A 23,649-nucleotide genomic window follows, 5' to 3' on the forward strand; every position below is an offset into this window, starting at 1 on the left:
TTGCATGTTTGTCCCCTGAGAATACGATACTGGTCTTTACCTCTCCCTAGGCCCAAGCAAGAACCGTATTCGTTAGCTACTACCTGCTTTACTTACCCACTATAAGCGTTGTAAGCCTATCTTTTACGTTTAAAAACAAACTTTCTAGCGATTTTAGCTCACGCCTGCCAACATTGTGCAACAAGACTTGTTTCTTGTATTTTGATGCCCTACTAAAGCATCTCGTCTTTTTCGGATTTAGGCATTTAAACCTGCACAAACTTCTTCAACTTTGATATAAATCCTACAATAACACCTTTAGATTCTTTACCTCAGTCAGGCAAGTTGTGAGCTATTGCTGCCAAGTTTTTATTCAAGTTTACATACTGCTTTGACTCATCTTTCTGGAACCATGCAAACGCGTGCATATAACTAGTTTTTATACTGAACTATAAGTGCATTGCTGCGTAATATTATCATCTAAACGGAACGACTCACACATGCACGACTGTTGCGAATGAATCAGCTAACATGATTCAGAGAATTGCGCTTCGGCAGCTGAGGTTGGTAACATGGGAACCCACGACGAATGGCGCTTTGCGTCTGTAATTAGAACTAGTCAATGGACAGGTGCGGGGATCTAATGGCCTGATCACTTTGTGTGAAAATAGTCTACTTTGCTGGCCGACGTTTCACGACAAGCCTAATCAGCTGCAAAGTTGCTATTATACCGGCTCATCGCTTCATTGTATTCTCTCAATGACGCATTGCCAACGATGGTACAAAGCTGTTTGGTATGACTAGTTAGCTGTTGTTTTGGCATTGCTTAACGTTCTATTTTCTTTCATTTGCTGTCTTGCATAAGACCTATTTTTAGATGCAGCATAAAAATTTGCTATCTGCTTAATTTTAGGCATTAATATGTTCAATCTTAGAATTACACGCATTCTTTAATCAGGCTTCTGAACAAAGCTAAAGTCACTGATTGTGATATTATGCATTGCACTAGCTCATATCTGACGCATAAAACACATAAACACGTCTAGGTACTTTACTTAACTTAGGTACAGATGAAGTAATAGTGATAACAACAAGTAATGTGACGGTCATGGGATATTTTGTTTCTATATGCGCCAACAAAACGCTTACTGATATCTGACGCATAAAACATAAACACTGTTATGAACAGCGTAAAGTACCGACTGTCTTACTGTACATGCGTAATACAAGTGATTTTCGTTGTGGGCGCACAGGAAATATAATATCCCACGACCCTTGCATCCCTTGTAATCATCACTATTACTTCAGCTGTGCCTTGGTTAGAACTACACAGGGCACTAAACCACATAAGACAGAACTAAAGTACCTCAACGCTGTAAGTTTTCCTACGTTAACTCCTGTTTGTAATGTACACATAACCTGACACTAAAAGGAAAATTTGGCACATTGCTGCACCAACTATTCTCCACTGCTGTATTTGAAACAGTGGTATTTCCTGTTACATAGCATACCGCATCACAGCAGTCACTGTGTCATTTTGAACACAGAGGGTTCCATGTGCAATTACCCCTTCACCCTGCCGCGGTATAACGCTAGCAGCGAAACTATTCCATTCATGTTCAACCGTAACGTCACATTCGCCAGAGCAGCAATGACGTCATTGCTTGAAGGGTCGTTTAAGAATGGCCTCTTTACCCCCTTGGGGTTTGATTACAGTGATTTTCGAAACAGGGGTGTGGATTTCAGGATTGAAACCGGCGAATGATATTAGTGAGTGGCTATTCAAATTAGAAAATGATAATGCCGAAAACCGTGGGTGAATTATGTTTGCCGCAAACAAAAATCATGTATACCGATGGACGCTCTTTGGCCCAGAGTTTTATAGCGTAAGCGAGTTTGAACTATTCAGGTATGTTTACGTTGAGAGTTTTGTCATGTGTTAAAACAGTGAGAAGGTCTCTCTTCGGTTTAATTTCAGCAAACAAACTTTTACGTTTATGTTTTCTTACACCCTTACCCAGGCCTCCTTCGCGAGTTTCATTCCAGTTGTCGTAAATTTCCATCGATTCCATTGGTGGGATTTCCTCCACTTGCGTTTCAGCATTTTGACACGTGACGTGATTTGAGAAGTCATCAGCCCAACTGGTTGAATTCCCTGTAAATCATTTAACATTGAATGGAATGATATATAAACTTATCAAGCATGTTTTGGTGATTTGTTGTTGAACACGATGTGGTATATGAAACATGATATGCCACAGCTGCACAGAAATCCTTGTAGAATGATAACATAAATGTGTAAATGTTGAAATGGCAATGTACTTCGCGAATGCTTCAGTTCTTGTGCAAAGGTCAAAAAACTGTCAAGCTACATCCAAGCTGGTCTGAACTTAGCGGAGGTTTTTACAATCTTGTGGTAAGATATCAAAATGCTATCTGGAACATTAAAAACAAACACGGACAAAAACTTAATCGAAAAGAAAAGGCCGGACGAGAAAAATTTTTGATTCATATTTTCACCTGACAAAGGAGATTTAGATCCAAATCCGTGTTGTTTGTCGCTGAACTCCAATAAGTTTCGAATAAGTTCATTCATATTTCGGGAATCTTCTTGCACGAAGGAAAGCGACTTTTTATCTGAAAAAAGAAGTACTATACACATATTTGTTGATAGACTCGTCCTCTGATTTGGTTACAACATTCGTTTCCACAACGACACTACTGTTGGATATAACGTTTTGATTAAACCTCATGTTTGAAAATGATTCTTTAATGGAAATTTGTTTATTCAACAATAAAAAGTCACAACAACAGCTTTTAGAAGCTTGTATTTAATCCATTGCCTACCAGGGTTTTAACTTTTCAAAACACTTTTGTTTTTGGTGAAAAAACAACGTCTTTCATCATTACATGCAAACCAAAATGTAAATAGAGATTAGCTACAATTAATTGAAACATACCTGAACATTTCATAATCACATTCCGACACAGTTTCTTTAAAGTAGGAATAGCATCAGTTTCACTACTGCATGAAACTTGCCTCATTTTGGGAAAGAAAACCAAATTTTCTTCTGTTTTATCCAAATCATTTTCATAATTACTTGGTTCGTCAAAAGATTTGCACATTGCACGAAAGCCACGCAAATTTTCAGAACCTTCCAATGTTTCCATTTCATTTTTACTGTTTTCGTCTGTTGGTTCGCAAGTCTGTTCAATTTCAATAGCCTTTTCCTCCTTTACAGGACTTTGGACATTTTCTGTTTTTGAAACATTGTAACCGTCCTGTGTTTCCGTTAAGTTTTTATCCATGATTTCTGGTGATGGCTGTTTACTGCGGGGGCAAGATGCATCTTTACTTTGGTGAACACTGCAACGGTTTTGTTGTTCCTCTTCTTCTTTTGCAGATTCTCGCAACGTTGGTTGCAAAGCGAGCAACTTGCTGCAGAAGAAACGCAAATTTCATCAAACAAATATACCAGAAATATTTGCAAACTATTAAAATGTTTGGTTTTTGTTTTCCTGTTTGTCAAAGAAAGTTGGAGTTTGTGAAGATGTAGTCCGAACACTAAAGTGTTTATTTCCCGAATAAACAAACCACATCCAGGCCTTTACACGAGGGAGGTAACAATAACCCACAAAGACGTCATTAATTGAAGTAATTGGAATCAAGGGCATCAGCTTTGCCTCGACTCCCTATGGAATTTACGGTGTAGTTGCAGCGAATTGTACCACTATCCACCAATTATGCCCGATACTTTTTTGCGCTTTATAACGTTTTAACGTTGCGCAGCTATTTCCGGCTTGGTGATTGTTTTAGTGCAATTGTGTTACTATGTTGTCTCTTACCAAGCGAAATAAACTCAACTCAATTTTGGGGTCGCAAGTTTAGTTTCAGTGCCATGTGACAGTGATAGGAAGTAAAAATCAATCCTAAATTGAGTAAGTTGAACATAGGCGGATAGCTATCGGTAAGTGTACCGGGGGCATATTATATCAAAACAACCAGATTTTAAAAGACATAATTTCTCACCATATTGAATTTTCGTCGCCGTATGTTTCTTCGTCCGTTTCTTCCCCATCTTTTTCGAAGAAAGAATCAAAATATTCATTCTGTGATAGTGCTCTCACCACACGAACAATCATTCCACTCCCGACCGCACTTGATTGGCTGCCCGATGAAAATGACCTAAAAAGTAAAAGGCATGAGAGCAAATATGCCGGTTAACGATATAAGTAAAAAGGATGTATATCCGCTAGTTGTCGCTGTTTCGACAAAGCTTGTTTAAAGTTCATAGCCGGGATTTTTTGACAGATATTTACTGCTAAACCAAAAACTTGGCTATTTGTGTTGATAAATTCTGTGTTTTGACAAACATTTTGATGAATTCTATTAATCCTGTTTTGTGGATCGGATTTTTCTTTAATTGATCTATTGAACTTAGAATTTAATAGGTAATTTTGAACCTATCAGTGTGCAAGTATGATAACTTAATAACAGTGTGATATTTTTCATTACTTTGTTTTATTTAGTTTTTTTTAACATACAAGCACTTTTGTCCTGTCTAAACCTTAAACCAGGGGTGGGGAATTTACTTACTACTGCGGGCCGCATGAATTGCACAACATTTTCGGGCGGGCCAACTATTTTTTTACTTTCAAATTCCGTGTAAAAATACCAAAAGCACACAAGTGGTTTTACATTTTATCGCTCCAGATTTGATTTTTTCTTTGCTGCTACATGTTTGCAACAAACAAGGCATACAAGTTTATCATTAATTTTTGCTACAAAGTAGTTTGTCCATTCTTTCTGGAAAACCTCTATCGTCATTATCGATCTGTCTTTTTTCCAAAAATATATTTTCGAAGGATCGCACGCTACTAGCACTCAAATCAATTTAAAACTAACACCACATTGGCAAATGATTTGTTACTGCAAGGAGATGCAATCGAGTGACGGTTACGTCACAAATGTAGCAAGTGGTTGAATGTGTAGTATTTTTTATGGAAGTTTGACGTCATAATGTGGAATGGGAAGATATTAGAAATAAATTACCAATAATGTAGAAGTCATTTAAAGGAATATTTGTACATAAACATTTTATTTTTTGTTTCTTTTTGTGATGCTATGTTGTAGACTTTAATATATTGTGACGGGGGGCACATCTAAAAGGCAAGCGGGCCGCAGGTTCCCTACCCCTGCCTTAAACCATGCGACCACTTTTTGAGCTCGACTTAGTACAAAAGCTATTTTTGTTCAACAAGCAAAACATAAACCTGGTTGAGGGGAGTGAGGGCGACATCTGAAGGCCGGTTAGTTTCAACATTTTCTCCTCCACGCGATCTCTATTGTTCTGGCTTTTGTAGTCGATTGATGAGGACAAGTTACTTAATACCTCCTCGGAGCTTTGAGGTGATGAATAACTCCCTGAGTCCACTGGAAGAAACGAAACATAATTTTGCATTCATGTTCTTTTAGCTTCCATGCACCTAAAATGCTGTTTCAAGGTAATTAATGTTCTTATAACTTACATCGCAGCATCAAATTTAGCTAAATTTCGATAAGTGGGGCAAAAACTGAGTTATTAGTGTAGCAGCTAAAGAGGAGCAGTGTTAGAAAGTATTTTTTTGGAAATTTACATTATGTGACCTAAGTTATAAAGTTAGTTTTATTGAGTTCAATAATAATACACTACACAAACCCAAATAGCGCTAATCGTCAGAAGTTTCGGAGATATCCCGTTTTAAACAGGTGTCCGTGCTCTTTGCTTTTGTAATTTAGCTAAATGTGCGGCTGACGTGTATTATAGTGTAGGCTAAGTTGATTTTCCTTGTTTCAACTTTGTTTTTTGGGGTTTATAAGATATTTATAAGTGGCTATACCGTTAATACTACGAAATCGTGATCAGCTAAGCTAAAAACACTTTTCCCACGTGACTGTGATCGTAGAGGTAGCAAAGACATCGGGTAGGGGATCGATCCACGCCGGAAATCCGAGTTGGAACTTTCGCCGCGTTCTATCCAACGCACTCGTTCAATTATATCGTCGTCAGATGAGTCGCTACTGGACAACCCTAAACAATAGAATGCCAAATTTATGCCGCTTATCCTGGAATTAACCGGTTATGTTTCATTTCGGCAAGTCACTTTTCAACGTTTAAGGCAAATAAAAATACAACAGGAATCAAAAGGAGCTAACATGGAATTTATAGATTTTCGTGCAGTCACTATGCAGATAGAGATTCTATTTGATAAGAACTGAGGATACCATTATATCGGCGAAATATATTTTTGTAAATATTACATTGCACGACGAAAAGCACAGACTTATTTAACTGAACTGAAAGCTTCAGTTTAGTAGAATAATCCGCGACTGGAATGGTCTGTAAGTAGCGCGCGTTTGTTCAGGGCAATTTCTGCATGAGCATAGTTTTTACGATACGGATAGATTCGAACTGAGGACCCTAGAGCAGGGGTTCCCAACTGGAGGTACTCGTATCCCTTGGGGGTACGAGATGAAACATCAAGGGTACGAAGATCCTTGGGCCACAGAGCAGCTTTTCAAACAGATTTCACAGTACAGTTTTAATTGTAAATGATATTATGCCATTACGGTCTTTGCTTTTAAAAAACAATTATCTACAAATAATTGTTGGTATTTAGCAAGAAGCCTCATTGTATCATATCAATGCTTTTTTACTTGCTGCCAGCAATAAACAACAAAGCACACAGTTAGGAAGAAAATGCACAGATAAAGGAGGCATTCAATGTGGTCGTGCTGTAAATTTGCTACAAACGGTTAATTTATTGTTTGTGATTTTTGCATTTTTTGTGTTTACCGTTTAATAGAGCTGTAAAAGCTAATTAATTTAGCAATATACATCTGAAAAATTACATCAGATTTTTTTGGGGGTACGTAGAATGCTCTGACCTGACAAAGGGGTACGAGTAGCAAAAAAAGGTTGGGAACCCCTGCCCTAGAGTTTCGTAAATATATGTGGTTTTGCCTGAAATTAAATACAAGGAACAATTCTCACCACCAATTTGTTCTTCAAATACGCTTTCAGTGGTTGACATTGGGGAAGTCGGAATCGCACTCATGGGGTCATACGAACTAATTGAGGTGGAAGGGTCAATAGAATAATTCTCAGCACTCTCAGTTACAGGCGTAGCTGACATCGATCTAAAAATGGACATTTCAATGTGTCAAGCCAATTAAGTTCATTTGATTGTACTAGAGGCGACATGTCATTGTATGCTTATTTCACACAAAAAATGGTATTTTTAGAAGGTTAAATTTCAGCACCCGAAGTCAGTAGTTATTATTATTATTACTAGTAAAGTCAATTAACCGTAAAAGTTACCTTGTTGTTAAATTATCATCTTTGTTATCCTTGGACTTGGTATGCAGCGACAGGGTCTCGGTCTCGACTAAAAATCAACATTGGTATTTGGCGACGCGAAATTATCTATTATTTAGAGATATTGATTGCAACCGTTGCAAGAACGCGCTTCTGTTAGATTCTAAGTATCTTACTGCTTAAACCTATTAATGTTGGCATTTAACGAAAATTTGAAATGCTTCATGATCAAATAAACCTACGGCAAACGATTTAGCTCGACCTCAATTTACGCAATATAGATTTAGCTCTTAGCATAAACTGTATGCAATCAATTGAAGATACTTCAAGTATTTTGACTTTTTGCTTATTAAATTCGCCTTTTGTTAGTGTTCTTGAATTTCATAAGTTTACGAAAATTACTCAACGTTATTGTGTACAATGCTTATAATTCAGTACTATAACTTGTATAAGTAATTATTCTCCTATACCCAAGCACAAACAAACGGCATGTCATCAACGAAGCTTAAACATTTCATTAATTCAGGCAAATAGAAAATGTAAATCATACACTTTTTAGCAAGAAACATTTGTCAACTATAGCCTAGTACAGGGGTCGGCATACCCTGGCACGCGTGCCAAGATTGGCACGCAAGGTGGTTGTTCATGGCACGCCAACCGATTTGCGTCTTTACATTTAATTAACAATTTAGCCTGTTACACTGCTTGTTTATAGTTTTTATCATACCATTGTCTTAAAATTACGTCTTACATGCACCAAACACTCTGCTTTCTCTTGATTATTGATATCAGCTGGCACGAACCAATGTTATTTAGAAAACGTGGCACGCCAGGTCATTAACACGTATGAAAGCAACAAGTAAATTGGCACGCGTCGCCCAAAAGGTTGCCGACCCCTGGCCTAGTAAAACTGAACCAAATAGCACTGTTAAACAACTTAACTTCAAAAGACACGATGACTAAGCAAAATCTTGCATCTAATATCTACAAACATCGGACTAACCTGACATGTCCCTCACGCGAGAGCACTCAGGCATCGCAAAACGCAGCGTCACACTTTCCTTTCCCTCATCCGACAAACTCGATGACGTCATCTGTTTCGTCGTGACGTCACAATCGTTTGTTCTGTGTTCGACGATGCGAAGCGTCTCTTGACTGCAAAACGAGTGATGTTAGTAAAGTACTGACTGCGAATTTTCGTCACTTCCGAAAAATTGGCGTTGATTTGGGGTCAATGAGTTCATTGCAGTGAGGTTGCGGTTTTGCTGCAGGGACCTAAGCCTCAGGGGATTTTGCTTAAAGGTAGGGTTTAAATGCTTTGTGCTTGAAATACAAGGGATTTTATGCGACTTATCCTTGCAGGATGTTGTTGACTTTGGACTTGAGTAATACTTGCTTTTAAACAGACTGAAATGTTATTAAATATACAACCTAAATGTTTTCCCAGCCAAATACTTTTTTGTTTGCAATTGCTTGTTTATCCCAAATCAAAAATGTCGGTCTACCTAAAACCAAATATATAAATCTGATGGTAAGTTATAAGAAAATATGAAAGGATGAAACTAAAACATGTCGTGTTGGTAAATACAATATATCTATTTTTAGAAAAGTAATAGTTATAATGCAACTTACATCACAAGTTTCGTGGATTCTTTCGTTGTATATGGATGTGGGACTGAAGGAATAAAACAAAATTAATCAATGCTTTGGTATGTTGTGCTAATTGTTAAACTACTTACGTATGTTTGGAGTAAAAAAAATTCGGCCAATTGATCTGGATTCACCCAATGCATTAAAAATCTACAAAAAAAGAAAATAAACATCAGTCAAAGGATATCTTACCGGTCGATACATGGTCAACATTTTTTGTCAAGAAACAGTATTTCAAATATTTAACACTAACAAACCTATTTTCTGGTAAATACGCCAGCAAAGGACATGCTTTTGTTTTATACACGTTTTGGCAGAAAATGTTTGCCTTCATTTGAACAAAAATTGGGAAAACTGTTGCCATTTCATGACTTTGATAAAGAAAACAGGTGAAGTAACAAGAGACGAGTAACAGTGATAAGCTAAAGATGAAAATACTATATGTTTTTATTATTGAACTTTGTTCACCTTGCAAGTATAACTTCCGATGTCGTTCGGTCCTACGTCATATACCACAAGAGCCACGTGACCATACTCGCTTATGACGTCATATTTCCCGATTTCCTCAACTATACATTCGTCTTGTTCATCTTTAAACCATTCTACTTCCGGTTGTGGTATTCCTGTGACGTCACATTCGAGCCTTGCCACGTGACCGAAACGACATGACGTATCTTTGACGTGTTGTTGAAAATATGGCGGCACTGTCAGAAATAAGACTCGAAATTGTTAGTGCTTTCAAAACAAGCAACTGTTTGAATTTAAATTGGAACATATTTTAAGTAGAATGCCACTGTTAATTGCTGTATAGACTTAACGTCACGTCCACCAAAGGCTACATTAAACTTCAATGATTTTTTTTTCAAAAGCGTTAAAAAAGGCAACTGCAAGAATGGTAAAAACGTAGTTGCAAAAAAGGCGTTTTAATCCAAATTCATTTGTGTGAAAGACTTCATTTAAAAGTCTCTGTTACAAAAAGATCTTCACACAGGGTCGAGAGCTACCGTACATATTGAGAGTATGGTTTTGGGGCAATATAAATTTTTGCCACTTCCCTAAAGCAAGGTAAAACAAATGATTTTGTTTAATCTCGTAACAAGCCTATGGGTGCGTTAACTGTCATTTTTACTAATCTTGATTTAGTTCACAAAATTTGTGGTTAAACTTAAGGTCACTTTATAACGTTACTTATTACTAAACCATAAGCAAGTGTAACACCTCATTTAGAACTGAGCACAAGCCTTGTTGTTTATGTTACCCACCTGAATATTTGTCCTGCCTAATCCGATCCAAATGAAGAATGTGGATGACGTGACAAAGTTTGTCGCAGTCAGTGAGAAGATTTAAGTTATTGTCACAGTCAGGGTAAAACGTAAATGGGGACTGCATGACTGTCACTTGTTTGCAACTTGTTACAACAACATTTTAAACCTACTACACTAGAAAACAAACGTAAAACAAATTCGTTTTGGAAAATAGTACGTCACAAAAAAACTAAGTACTGCAAACTAAAATGTTAGGACCATCTGTAATAAATTTGCATACGGTCGGTCAAAACATTTCGGTAGAATACGCCGTTTTGTCGAAGTTTCTGTTTTGGCCCGAACTTTGTTTGAAAATTCGGCCAAACCCAAACTTTTTGATTGTACGAATTTAATGGTTAAAGTTCGACAATCGACCAATCAAAAACTTACGTATTAAGCAAACGTTGCATTAACAAAACAGGAGCGATATTGTCTGCATATTACAAGGCACTGCATTCATATTGCGTTTCATTTTTTAAATGTTTGCATTAACAACGTACGCACCAGTTCAAAACATCCATAAGAAACGAAATTTTAGGTTCGGCCTAATTCGGCCAAATATATTAGGCCTTTAGACCAAAACTTTGTTGCAGGTTCGGCGTAGGTCCATCACTAATGCTAATTTAGCTGTTTGATCACACAAACACCTACAAACGAGTATCGAGCAAAGTTGCAATCAGAAACAAGGTCATTTCAAGACAAAACAAGTTAACAAGCAATCTCAGCCCGAAGTAAATACTTTTGAGTTGTCTACATGATTTCTGCTATACTTAACACGTACTTTACAAGACTTGCTGTGTTAGACGAGCGTTGGCTCGCAGTCTACTGTTCTTATTAAATTCAACACCACAGAATATTGCAACCTGAAAACATTTTTTAGATTGTAAGTGCAAACCACTGAGACTTTTATTGCCTTGGTATGAACTGAGATCAAGTACTATTACGTACACATACTGAGATGCCACTTTCTATTTTCTAGTCGTCTTAGTAATCTCTGCGAGCAAAATATAAGTTGCCAGTTCTATAGTGCTGGTGTCACTGTCCAACATAAACTGATGTGCAAGTTTACAACTTGGTCTGTGTACGTTTGTAGACATTATCACTTTTAGCCGGCTATTGCAATTAATAAAGCGGTCTGATCTTGTTGCTTAGACCTGTCGACAACAACATACATCACACTTCATTACCATGGCTGGAATACAAATTAAATCTATGCTTACTGCTTCATGTATTATCGTCTTACATGTGCTATTTGCTCTGTTAAAGAGATAAAAAGAAATCTTTCGCAGAAGTAAAATTAATTTAATTCTCAATTTAAAGTTTAATAAACTAATCAATACACATCACAGTTGAAATTAAAATACCTGCATGGAAAAAGGCCCAGTAATAATGGCTACTGCCTTTCACCCGAAAGGTTGCTGATTCTAACCACACCTGCTCTTAGTTGTGTCGGGGTGCAAAAAGATTTGGCGAAAAGAATAAAAAAACGTTATTATCACACCTCTACGAAAACGCAACAAAATTGATTTAAAAAAAATAACAAAAAATTAATTCCGTAAAATCGACAGGTTCCTATTATTTAAACTGCATGGTGAAATGCTTTTTGAAAGCTTCGTCACCATAACGTATGGGTCAATTGCTTTGTCCTATCAGAGACTGCAAAACATGCACTGGCAAATTTACTTATGGGTAAGATACACGCCGAAAGAATTCCTTTGGGAGTATGGAGTACTGTGGCTGGTTTATTTAATTTAACGAACGTTGCTTACACTTTGTCATATCATGGCGGAAAGTGACAGTAAAAATACGATGTTGTGTTCCGTCTTTATTCCTACCGAAAACAGTAAGATTTTACAAATGTAGACAGTATAAGCCCACAGTTTAGGCTTCGAATTCAAAGCTGTTTTTTGAATAATTTTGGCAAGTTAGGTGGGTTTGTTTGAACTAATTTTGCATGATTAAGTCACCAGCATTACACGACGTAGCTTTACTATACTTTATTGTCTAAAATTAGGCACCGTTTAATTAGAGTTACGCTTGTAATTTTTCACTGCACTAACCGCGCGCAAACTTCCTAAACACCCTCACTAATTGCTGATTTGACTCTCAGTTTCTGGATTATTATAAAAGCCAATACACATATCCCTACCTTTGCAGTGCACGAATCAAGTAACCTTAACAAGACAGCATGGACATTTTAACCTTGCTGCATATGGCTTTAACGATCGCCTAAATCCCATGAGCCCAAATGCAATGCCACAACCTGAAGCAACGACAATTGAACTTAAGGAATAGCTGGCCGAGATGGTCCTTGGTTTGACGCAGGATATAACTCTCCCGGGTATATAAGCGTGTTGTGTATCAGACCTTATCTATACTCGCTTGACAACTAGGGAGACTCTGATAGCTTGAGTTGTTTGCTGTGCCAGACTGCATTAATGCCTGCTCATCGCGAAGGGACGGGTATATTTGAGGAATTTGCTAATCTAATAGAATTATGGAAAGGACTTTTGACCAAAGTTTACTAAACACAAAATATGAAATTAAGATTCGAACACGACATTTTGTTTTGAGAATCGTTGAACACGACATTTTGTTTTGAGAATCGTAAATAGGTGCATCAGTTACAAAGGATCGTATTGCAAGAAAAATCTGTTTATTTGAGGGCTTGCAAACCCTGCTTTAATTATTCCAAACCTGGCGAGTCTGGTGTTTTTAGTTTCACCTGTTGCAAACTATAACTTACACTGGCTAAATTTCCAAACTACACTCACAAAAAGAAACGTGTCGGTAACCGTGTTTACTAAAGCAACACAGTAGCACTAAATCAACGGCTTATGTAGTCTTTGGGTATTTCGCGTATCTGCGACAGAATGATTCGTTTTACAGGTTGTGTAAAAACGTGCTTAATTTTTCTTTTACTCCGTGTTTAGATATGCAAAATTACCACAGTAGCCTAATCATATATCACTTTATCAAAGGCAAGCAGAAGAAAAAACTGAGAAAACCATCAAGTAGAAAAACTTCAGCCCATGTTTAAAACCAACATTGCCTACTAGGTATATAAAGCATCCTAGGCTAACATTTCATAAAACTAGGCTAACTCGTTAATAATGCAACGTACAACTGTTCTTAAGTAGCACCGTTACACAGGTTTACTTTTTACTTCTGCTTCAGCAATATCTGATAATAATTAATAATCTAACGACATCATTAGCCTAATCTTCAAGTAATTACATTCCATATAGAACGCTTTGCGATTGTTGATGGGATTTTTTTATTAGTCCTACTCCAAACATCTGCATGCTGCGCAATTGTGCATTATAAACGAACAAGCAAACTTTTCAACACAAGCGTTTATATCTTTTTCAACCAGACACAAGCTTATCAGTACTAGTATGCCTATTTAAACTACAACGACGGATAAAAAATCTAGTTCAGCAAGCTTAATTAACCATAGATCTGGACCAGCCATCGCACATCGAATAAGGGCAGACACAAGCAACGAGCGATTATTGCGGCCAGACTTTAGCCTTTTAATTGGAATCTTGATCTTCAAATCTTAAATCGATGCACTATGGCCTAACCATCATTGAGGTCAAATGAGTTGGAATATTAAGATGTATGACGACACAATACAAATACGAAATGACAATCGTGTGAGGATCAAAACTGATCTCCGATATTTGTTCCTTATTGATCCACAGACCTACCGATTATAAAAATACTAATCGTTTCAACAAAGAACAACGACTAGTACGTTTTCTACCTATTCAAAGGTTATCCATTTTTTGGTTTCGAAAAGCAACTGCGCCGTTTGTAACCAATCTTGAGCTTTGAAATCAGACCATCTTTCGTACCAACATCTCATTAAATATTTATCGGTTACTAATAAATCGAGTTTACTTTACAATTTTACTTCGTTATAAATTATAATTATCATAGCTGAAGCAACTTACCTGCATGAAATATAGTCAAAGCTTTAAACCATGCTAGATGTCTCTATAACGTTCACATCATTTTGTGAAACTTTTCTGCCAGTTTATCACACACAAAATGCAAGCAAAATAATACAGATGGCAAAATTATGGAAAACGTATTTTTATATTGTATTTTTTCCCGAGTAGCCTATAATATTCAACCATTCTATGTAGTATCTGTAGTATCACTGCAAAACCCACTTGCCCCCAGTTTAATTTCAAAAATACTCAGATTCGGAGTCAACCTGGAGCGGAGGTGCAAAACTGTTTTATGTGAAATACGCAACTGCGTGGTCAATGAATCAAGGTTAATGGTAAATGTACGATTACGTTAAAAATCACTTGACGTTAAGGCCTGTTTTGTGAATTTTTTTATTGAAAAGTAAGTCACAGTTTCAGTAGAGCATTACTTTGTTCAGTGTTGCGTTACGAGCAGTTTTTCCGCAATCAAGCGTTTACTTTCGTTTAGCAGATTGATATGATTGTACAGGAACTAGAAAATCGGAACCTCTGTTTTAGAACGTGTGTTTATGAGTGGTTGTTTCATTTTGTTTAGTAGATATAAAAATATATTTAACACAGTGTAGGTTTTAAATTTTTACAAGAGTTAACTATTTGTTGGCTTCTGCTATGATAGTGTACAGTGAAACTGTTAAACTGTACAGATTACAGTCGTACACTGACTCAAATTTAAAAACTAAATGTTTTGCAGTATTTTTTTGGGTCCATACATTAGAATAATTTTCGGTAACTAATTCAGATTTGTAATCTGTTGCCATGTCGGAGGAAAATGCAACTAATAGTGCCAGTGCCAGTGAAGAACCTGCTGCTGCTGGCAATGCAGAAACTTCAGAAAATCAATCACCAAGTTAGTATTTTAATTCTTTTAAGTTATTTATCTGTTTTAAAGTGTTGTTAGTGGTCTTAGTTGTACAGTTTTATGCTCAGTACCACCTTGGGATTTTAGGACACGGTGGTTGCCTCCATGGATATTTTGTTTTGTTTGTAGCAGTTTGGCACAAAAAGTTCTTAAAAACCACACCCTAAGACTGCAACCAGTTTCTACTATTGCTTTGGTTTTTACCAAACTCGTAATTGTTTGCCCATCATTGTACCAAAAAGCTTTTGTAATAAAACTGTTGTTGCAATAACTACTGCCTATTGCAGTGATAAAAGCAACAACCATTTGTATCATTTTTTTGGACGTTGCAAACTGACCTAAATGTTACAACAGCTGTTTTAAAGTAGGTAATGTTTTGGTCCAAATTCAAATAAAGTTTCCTCGGATTTTTGACAACTTGACCTAAAAAGACAAAAAAAAACATTTAAAAATAAGCTATTTGAGTTAAAAAGTTTTATTTAAGAGATGATTCAAAACCTTGCATAACTGTGGATCACAGTTTCAAAACATATTATGCTTTAAAAATTGTATGTAACATCTGATGTAACAAGCCTTGTTTGTGAGAACAAAACAATTTTTGTTATCTTGGGTTTATGGTTTTGGTATTTTTGAAATGTTTGAAAGTCTTCACTAACATTTATCTCAATTCACAAGGATGGATGACTTAATGATTTAATAAATTTGGATCAATAAGCATGAGGTTCATTACCAGTCTTCATCCACCAAGCAATCAGCTGGGAGATTCTGGTTTAAATATACTATATTAAAGTTTAAATATACTGTATTGCTAACATTGCATTCTTTTTTGGTAAATAGTGGATTTACTACAAAGCCTTTTGAAAAAGTTTTCTCTGACTTCTGAGACTGAAGAAGATGTGGAACCTCCAGAAAAACTCTTAGATGAGCTATCTGTAACTGGTGTGGCCAACTACATACTCTCGGAGAAGTGTAAGATGTTTAAAGTTTTGTCTAGTTTTCATAATCATATTGTTTTCTTTGAATTGAATTGAACCATGCATACATTTACACCACAGCACAAAAATAGGTTAATTGCAGAATGGCAACAATAATTTACTCTGGTGCAAAAGTAATTTTTGTTAAAATTAACACTTTCAGAATCAGAATTAAATATCATTTGGCATAGTCAAAACATAATATTAAAATCCAAAACATTAATTCCAAATGAAACGTCTTTCTTTGTTTCAGGCAAAAACATTGTTGTCATGTGTGGAGCTGGAATTTCAACAGGTGTGTACTCAACGAACAAATGAAATTTAAAAAAATGTATTAAATTATTTGCCCACCTACAACTGTTTGTTTTTCTAAAAATCTTTATGTTGGCGTTTTGTAGCTGCTGGTATTCCTGACTTTAGATCGCCAGGAACTGGCCTCTATGACAATTTGCAAAAGTACGATCTCAAAAATCCCACCGACATCTTTGAAATAACTTACTTTAAAGTAGGTGGAGTAACCGTACAAGTTTGTAATATGTTAGAGTTTTGAAATTTTGTTTTACCAACAGCATATACCTATACAGAAATTTTTTAAGCTTTGCAACTGTAGGGATTATGACCTTTCTTGATGTTACCTGTTAATCACACATGCCCTTGTTTTTACAGAAAAATCCTCAACCATTTTTTACTCTGGCAAAGGAGCTATATCCAGGAAACTATAAGGTAGGTGTGGAAGATGTTCATTTTTTTGTGGACAAAATCCTATAATGTCGTTGTTGTAAAAATGCTAACATACCAACATAATGCAGTGGAAAAAGCAACTATTTCCTGATTACATGAATGTCTAGTACAAACTGTCTCAGCAGTAGATCTTAAAAGGTCAATGCGTCATGTAACGATAAACACAGATAAATTTTACATTCATACTCTTCCATTACTTCACAAAGAGTGCAAATGGTTTCTTGAGAGTTAAAAGAGGCAAAGAACTTTGGGGACACTGATCTAAACTAAGCATATTTATAATTGGTTTAAATGTCATACAGTACTTTGTTTGTTATTGGTTTGTTTTGGGGAATTAATTCCCTGTAGCAAAGGTCTATGGTTTAAAATGCAAAAGTACACTGCATTATCAAAATTTGTTTTTGTTTAGGCAACGGTTGGGCATTTTTTTCTAAAACTACTTGAGGACAAGGGAAAATTGCAGCGTGTGTACACCCAGGTGAGCGAACTAATTTTCTCAAATACTTTGACACAAATACTCAAAAATCCAATTGTTGTACATTCATACACATTGTGCTTGTATACACTTAGAACTTTGTGCACATGTGTTTTTTGAAAACTATAATTCCAATTATAATAATCAATGCATTTTTTAACGTGGGTTCGAATCCCACCGCAGGCTAGATTTTTCTAGCCTACACCTTGCCATATGATGGTGAATGCTTGGTGACCGGCTGATTCGGTATGGTGCCTTCAATGGGCCTGGCGTACTGTGATTTATATATGAGTGTGCCGTGATCGCTGGTCTGCATAGACGCTTCAGGGCTGATCCCAGTTATGAATTTATGTTCATCATAACTGATGCATTTTTTTAACGTTGTGTTTTGTTGAAAAACAGTGATTTTTACTCAGAATATTGATGGACTGGAAAGAGTTGCAGGAGTAGATGGTGAAAAAATTGTGGAAGCTCATGGCACATTTTACACCAATCAGTGTGTAGATTGCAAGCGTTCTTATTCCAAGGAATGGATGAAAGGTAGCTACAACCTAAACCTGCAGGAATAATGTGTAAAGTACACATGTTTTGGTGCTTAAATGTTTACTAAAATAGAGTTATAATCCCTTAATATAAATAATGCATAATAAAAGATTTTTATAATGTTGATAACTGTTTTAAAAAATAGTCACAGAAGACAGTAACAGTCTTTGGTTTATTTAGAAAAGATTTTCAAGGATGAAATTCCATATTGCGAAGATTGTAAAGAAGGAACAAGTGGTCTTGTTAAACCAGGTTTGTAGTTTTTGTGCAGTGCAGCTTTCTTTAAGTTTTGGTAATTTTTTCTGTTTAGACATTGTCTTCTTTGGAGAGGCACTGCCACAGAGATTTTTCAATCTTCGTTATGATGATTTTCAAGCATGTGACCTACTTATCGTTATGGGAACTTCTTTAAAAGTTCAGCCTTTTGCATCATTGGTTGGAGGGTATGTTTTCCATTTTTGTAATTTAAACATTTCATATATTGAGAAACAAAAAGTTTGTTTTGAGTTGGGGATTTTGTTTGATATTGTAAACTTAAAGCTTTCCATATTAGACACAGTTCAATCCCTTGTACTAACTTACCAGAATAAATTAAAAGTAAAAAATATGGAAAGTGTCTAACATTGAAAGCTTTTTGTATTATGAAAATCCTTATATTGGATGTACATTTTACACTTGGTTTTGAACTTACACACGTTTTTTAATATTCCAAAACAGAACACATGTAACAAATATAACTATTTTAGTGTGGATGCCAAGACTCCAAGACTTTTAATCAATCGTGAACTTTGTGGGGAAACTGATCCTATGATGTTAATGATGGGATTCAACTCAGGGATGGATTTTGAATCAGAAAAAGCCTACAGGTTAATATTTCAACATTCAAAAGCAGTGTGGAACACTACATACGAGTCTGTTCATAAGTTTAGGATAAAAATAATGGCCCATTAGATGTATTAAGTGTAATTTTTGCCATCAAAAGCTGTGTGTTTGTCATTTAAAAGTTTAATTAAAATCAGATACACTTCTTCCTTGCCATATTATCAGAGAATTTGATTTTAACTTTCTTATCAGATTGTAAAAACAATGTTTGACATAACTTTGTAGAGATGTGGCACTTCTTGGTGACTGTGACGATGGTTGCAAAGATCTCTGTGAAAAGCTAGGTTGGCTTGAAGACCTTCTCAAACTTGTGGCAGACGGTGATAAACAAAATGAAAACACAACTGATGATGTAACAAAGAAAACAGACACCGAAGACAAGATGGACTCAAAACTGTCACTTGAAACTCCCACTGAGAAAGTTTCTGAAAAGAAAAATGACCCAGAACAAAGCAATTCTCCTAACCTATAAATTCTTGTGATTCATATTTCAGCTCTTCAAATTCATGAGGATTTTAAATACAGATTGCACTTTTGTTTCACTTTAGATGTTTTTTTAAACAAAGATTGGTTTCAGGGCTATTATAAACAATGCTCATACGGGGTAATTACAATCCGTGTTGAAATGTTGTACGGTAGTTTTGTTTTTGGTGATTTTGCCTTTGTGTTGTAACTGTTTTGTCTTCTTCACTGTAATTTTATTGTTTCATATTTTGGTCATCTTAGTCATGTTTCTAAAGGGGACATGTTTTCATCTATTTTATCTTCTCTGTAGTGTGTCCATACAATTGAAATGTTTAAACTTTCCAGCTGGCAGATATGTCTTGTAGTTCTGACACCTGGTTTTGTTTGACTTTGTAGCACCAATGGCTTCCCCAAGGCTGGAATAAAGTGATTACAAAGATGTAATGTTGTAACACACTGCAATAAAAAGTTTCTGTGAATATGTTAGTTAAGTACAATCTTAATTTGTCTGGCTGTGATAATGAACTATTTGTTTCATTTGGATGAAGTTTTTGGAGAGTGAAGTAACCACAAGTGTACTGGTTTTCAATATTTTTGGTGTTGTTTTATGAATTAAGTGCAAACTTAGGTAAACTTTAAACAAACTATAGCTTGAATATTTTGTCATTCTGTTAATTGCATGAGATTGTACAGATTTATAAAAAAAAATCCAAAATGCATGACATTTGGACAACCTGACATTGTGGTGTGCCGTTTCTGTGTTTTAACCATTTGGTCCCAGGGGTTGCCCTGTTTTACACCTAAGGTGGATCAAAAAATCTCCACTGCCTTGAATATGTCACTTGTGCCTGATGTTACAAATGACTTGTTTTTTCTGAAAATGAAAACCGCTTGTCCATTATTTGTCCACAAATATAACTTTCCCATTTTCTACTGAAGTTTGGATGCAGAATGTAATTTAGTTGTATATGAACTAAAATACTGTGTGTTTTTGGAACAAATATTTTGTTTTTTAAGCTTTTGTGATTGGAAAATAAAAACTCAAAGCCATATGGGTTTTTATTTTCCCATTTGAATATTGCATTTTGTACAAACATTTGCTTTACAAAAGTAAAACTGTAGTTTATTTGTTTTTTTTATTGTTGTAATAATACCAGTTAATTTCATATTTCCTTAGATTTGTAAAATTATTCTCATCAGTGTTATAGTAAAAAGCTGCTAATTGTGTAAGATGCCAAATGGAAAGAGTAAACAATTTCGTCGTCGGAGAAAAGAGTCAACCGATGAAGAAGATGGTGGAGATGAAAATAATGAGGAAGAAGTCAGGTAGTTCTAAAACTTAAAAAAAATAATGTTGAATCCTACTTTGTGTGTCTTTACATTTTTAGTTCTGTGACTTTATTGATTTATACTTCTGCAAGGTACTCTCTGAGTAAATTTAATAGCATATTGTTTGGTATCCTGACAAACTAAGACCACAACCATTCCTATTTGTAAAACAATTGTATTCTTTGTAATAAAAAGTTCATGTTTCTGTAGTGATATATTGGAAGCTACCAAGGAATTGCAGAAAGTTCGCAAACGCCAGATGGGAGTGAATGCTGCTTCACTCGCTACTGGAGTTAAACTCACAAAAGCAGATGAGATGGTTATGGATGTAAGTTTCAGTGACAAAAGTTTTGAAATTTGACAATGAACACAATCAATAAGCATTTACTGTTTTTATCAAAAAATATTTCGCTGTTTTCTTAACCCTTTGCTCATCTAGTTAGAAAACTATTTTGCTCTTACTTTTTTGAAAACTGTATAAAATATGTAGATTTTGTGATTCATGAAATTTTTCAGCAAAAAAATTGTTTAGAATGACCCATTCAAGGTGAAGACTGGAGGGCTAGTCAGTTTAAGAAATGTTAAGGATAGAAATCGAGATCGCACATATGAAGATGTTGATCGAGATGTTACAAATTTGGGATCCACATTTTCAGTGGAAACAAACAGAAGAGATGAAGATTCTGAATTGTAAGATTTTGAAGTAAAGTGTTTTTTGTTTGAATTCCACAGCAAGTCATTCAAGGCCAAAACATTAAAAATGGATTTTTGGCATAAGTCAAATAAGTAATTGTGGCTGGTCTGTGCATAGGTAATTACCAGCATATTTTCCTTTCTCAAGAACTGCCTATGTGGAAAGTGAACTGAAAAAGATTCGTGGAGAAAAAGAGGAAGGTAGTGAAGTCCAGAAATCTAAGATTAAAACAGCAGAAGATCAACTTTATCAACTGCCTGATCATTTAAAGGTGCTTTGATGTGATTTGATATGTAATTATGTACATTACTCTCGCACATACATTTGCTTTACCAAATGTTTGGTATTTTAGCTTGCTGCTAAAGACCATTCAGAAGAAATGCTGTCTAATCAGATGCTTAGTGGAATACCAGAAATAGATCTTGGAATTGAGTAAGTTTCATGCTTGTGGTTTAAAAAAGTCTAAGACCAAGTTACACTTTGTTAAAACATGTACACGGTCCATTAAACATCTAATGCAAATTATCAAATCCTTGGTGTTTTTGGTCTGTGTGTTTAGAACCAAAATTAAAAACATAGAGCGTACTGAGGAAGCAAAACAAAAGTTGATCAAAGAAATGTCCCAAAAGAAGGAAAACAGAACCTCTTTTGTTCCAACCAACATGGCTGTCAACTATGTCCAACACAAAAGATGTAAGTTTCAATTCAGAATCTGACCACACTATATTCCAACAAATTTACAAAAATAAATATATTTAAATGCATCTGCAGGTACCCCAAGAAAAAAAAATCTTCTTTAATGTTTTGTTACAAATTATTATTTTAACCAAACATTTAATAGAGAAAAGGCTAAACTTTTGTATGACATATCTGTGATGATTTTTTTGCCGACATCTTTTATTCTAAAGTTTCAATGAATTCTGTTGCCTTAGTTATGCATAGCGAGAATTTCAAGCACAAAACAAAGGAACCTGAACCAGAGCGGGTACAACCTGTGGTGGGAGATGCAGGTTGGTGAAATGCATTTTAAGTTTCAAGTGAACACTACATAAAGTATATATATTGCATTAACATTGTCTTTGAAACATGAAATGATTATGTGCACTGTCGAGGTTCTCTGTTGCTAAATTTTCCAGCATTTCAAAGTGTTTCTTTTATCTGATATCTGTATTGCAGCTAATTGTGGGGCACCCAGGCTTGCAGCAGTGGTGGCATTAGTAAACTGTGCCTGTCCTTTATCCTTTCATTATCAAATGAATCTGCATGTCAGGATGGTACCAAAACTGTTTTGAAAGTTTAGTCAACCGCCAACCAGTGTCATTAAATAGTGACTGGAGTAACTGGAAGCAAAGAACAAGAATAATTCAAGTCAGTACCAGGAATAGTCGAAAATATACCAAGAGCAAGAAAAAAGCAGATAAGTTAGCATATGAGCAACCGCATTCAGTGTTGAAGGCGACCTGTATTGAACGTCGGGACGTCAGTACAAAAATACGATTGCCAGAAGAGCTCTATAAAGTTGATGAGAAACCGTGTTTTGGCCATTCTCAACCTTAGGGGGAATTTTTGTGTGTGCAATAAATCAGAACATAACTTTGATCACTTTTGCAGAGAAAAAGCTTTCGAATGACGTACCTAAGCGAAAGGCTGGAACATCAACTGACGATTTTCACTACGAAAAATTTCGCAAAGCAAGTCGACGTTACTGACAACCCAGATTGAGGTAGTTACCAACGCAGTGACGTAATGCCTACGTGGATTTATGACGTCAATTATCGGAAGATTGGAACAACATGATAGGTTATTGCAAAGGACGGCGAATGTCAACGTGGTGGATAATGGGTTCCTGATTTTACTGGTTTTAACGCTTTTAGGAGCCTCACGAAATCAAACGTTCGAGTGGAACGTTTCTACAAATGGTCATGTACGTTTTTTTAATGCAAAACCAACACAGCGATTTATTTTTACTCTAAAAGAGCCGGGTGAAACAAGCAACACCGCTGTTGGCGACCTTTTTGAAAAACGCAACATTTTTTGCACTGCCTTTTTATATTATACCCCAGTTCGTTACAAGTTGAGAAAGAGTCATTTGCAATGATCACTCTTTTTTCCGCTTCTCCTATAAGCGTTAGCCGATTACATTACAGGTTGGCATTCGCCAGACCATTCATTGAGTTTGTTTGGTAGCGACTTAACATGACAAGACCATGCCTGGTAGTTCAGTGCAATCAAACATTTATTTAGTTTGGCCACAGAATTGCACATCTTGTCGCATTTTCATTAAAAAAAATGTTTAAATAAAACAGACAATTGCTCAAAACCAATCACGGGTCAACGAAAATCCCGTTGGTGCTGTTTTTTGCGACCTAGAAGTTGCCGTCAAGTCTTGCCTTAA

General features: G+C 35.8%; 3 protein-coding genes across 4 annotated transcripts in view; 2 read left to right on the forward strand and 1 right to left on the reverse strand.

Annotated features, from left to right (window-relative positions):
* Positions 1–10,422, reverse strand: part of LOC145204328 (uncharacterized) — a 30,572-nt gene extending 20,150 nt beyond the window's left edge. For both annotated transcript variants that reach the window (XM_080076825.1, XM_080076824.1), the window contains exons 1-13: positions 10,250–10,422; positions 9,456–9,691; positions 9,077–9,137; positions 8,970–9,012; positions 8,341–8,492; positions 7,341–7,407; positions 7,014–7,159; positions 5,910–6,050; positions 5,254–5,413; positions 4,010–4,165; positions 2,940–3,418; positions 2,500–2,616; positions 1,997–2,134 (exon numbers count right to left, since the gene is read on the reverse strand). In XM_080076825.1, the coding sequence (XP_079932951.1) occupies positions 1,997–2,134; positions 2,500–2,616; positions 2,940–3,418; positions 4,010–4,165; positions 5,254–5,413; positions 5,910–6,050; positions 7,014–7,159; positions 7,341–7,407; positions 8,341–8,492; positions 8,970–9,012; positions 9,077–9,137; positions 9,456–9,691; positions 10,250–10,376 (2,023 nt within the window). In that variant the 5' untranslated portion in view covers positions 10,377–10,422. The remainder of the gene's footprint in view (positions 1–1,996; positions 2,135–2,499; positions 2,617–2,939; positions 3,419–4,009; positions 4,166–5,253; positions 5,414–5,909; positions 6,051–7,013; positions 7,160–7,340; positions 7,408–8,340; positions 8,493–8,969; positions 9,013–9,076; positions 9,138–9,455; positions 9,692–10,249) is intronic.
* Positions 10,423–14,955: 4,533 nt separating this feature from the next.
* On the forward strand, positions 14,956–20,409 carry LOC145204359 (NAD-dependent protein deacetylase sirtuin-2-like). Its single transcript, XM_080076872.1, has 11 exons — positions 14,956–15,139; positions 15,989–16,120; positions 16,379–16,420; positions 16,524–16,630; positions 16,792–16,848; positions 17,276–17,344; positions 17,758–17,881; positions 18,065–18,136; positions 18,195–18,327; positions 18,631–18,750; positions 18,992–20,409. The coding sequence occupies exons 1-11, from the start codon at positions 15,049–15,051 to the stop codon at positions 19,236–19,238; spliced, it is 1,194 nt and encodes a 397-aa protein (XP_079932998.1). The 5' UTR covers positions 14,956–15,048; the 3' UTR covers positions 19,239–20,409.
* Positions 20,402–23,424, forward strand: LOC145204360 (splicing factor C9orf78 homolog). The gene is made up of 8 exons (XM_080076873.1): positions 20,402–20,557; positions 20,771–20,888; positions 21,093–21,250; positions 21,402–21,525; positions 21,607–21,686; positions 21,814–21,947; positions 22,187–22,264; positions 22,866–23,424. The coding sequence occupies exons 1-8, from the start codon at positions 20,463–20,465 to the stop codon at positions 22,961–22,963; spliced, it is 885 nt and encodes a 294-aa protein (XP_079932999.1). The 5' UTR covers positions 20,402–20,462; the 3' UTR covers positions 22,964–23,424.
* The last annotated feature ends 225 nt before the right edge of the window (positions 23,425–23,649 follow it).

The sequence above is a fragment of the Phallusia mammillata genome, chromosome 8, assembly GCF_965637545.1.
Source record: "Phallusia mammillata chromosome 8, kaPhaMamm4.hap1.1, whole genome shotgun sequence".
NCBI classification, from domain to species: domain Eukaryota; kingdom Metazoa; phylum Chordata; class Ascidiacea; order Phlebobranchia; family Ascidiidae; genus Phallusia; species Phallusia mammillata.

Bases quoted from the DNA above. Each gene is read 5' to 3' on its own strand.
- LOC145204359 (XM_080076872.1), top strand. From the start codon at position 15,049: ATGTCGGAGGAAAATGCAACTAATAGTGCCAGTGCCAGTGAAGAACCT. The intron at 17,882-18,064 runs GTAGCTACAACC...TGGTTTATTTAG, and splicing joins TTCCAAGGAATGGATGAAAG to AAAAGATTTTCAAGGATGAA. The intron at 18,751-18,991 runs GTTAATATTTCA...ATAACTTTGTAG, and splicing joins GAATCAGAAAAAGCCTACAG to AGATGTGGCACTTCTTGGTG.
- LOC145204360 (XM_080076873.1), top strand. From the start codon at position 20,463: ATGCCAAATGGAAAGAGTAAACAATTTCGTCGTCGGAGAAAAGAGTCA. The intron at 21,526-21,606 runs GTGCTTTGATGT...TTGGTATTTTAG, and splicing joins AACTGCCTGATCATTTAAAG to CTTGCTGCTAAAGACCATTC. The intron at 22,265-22,865 runs GTTGGTGAAATG...TCACTTTTGCAG, and splicing joins ACCTGTGGTGGGAGATGCAG to AGAAAAAGCTTTCGAATGAC.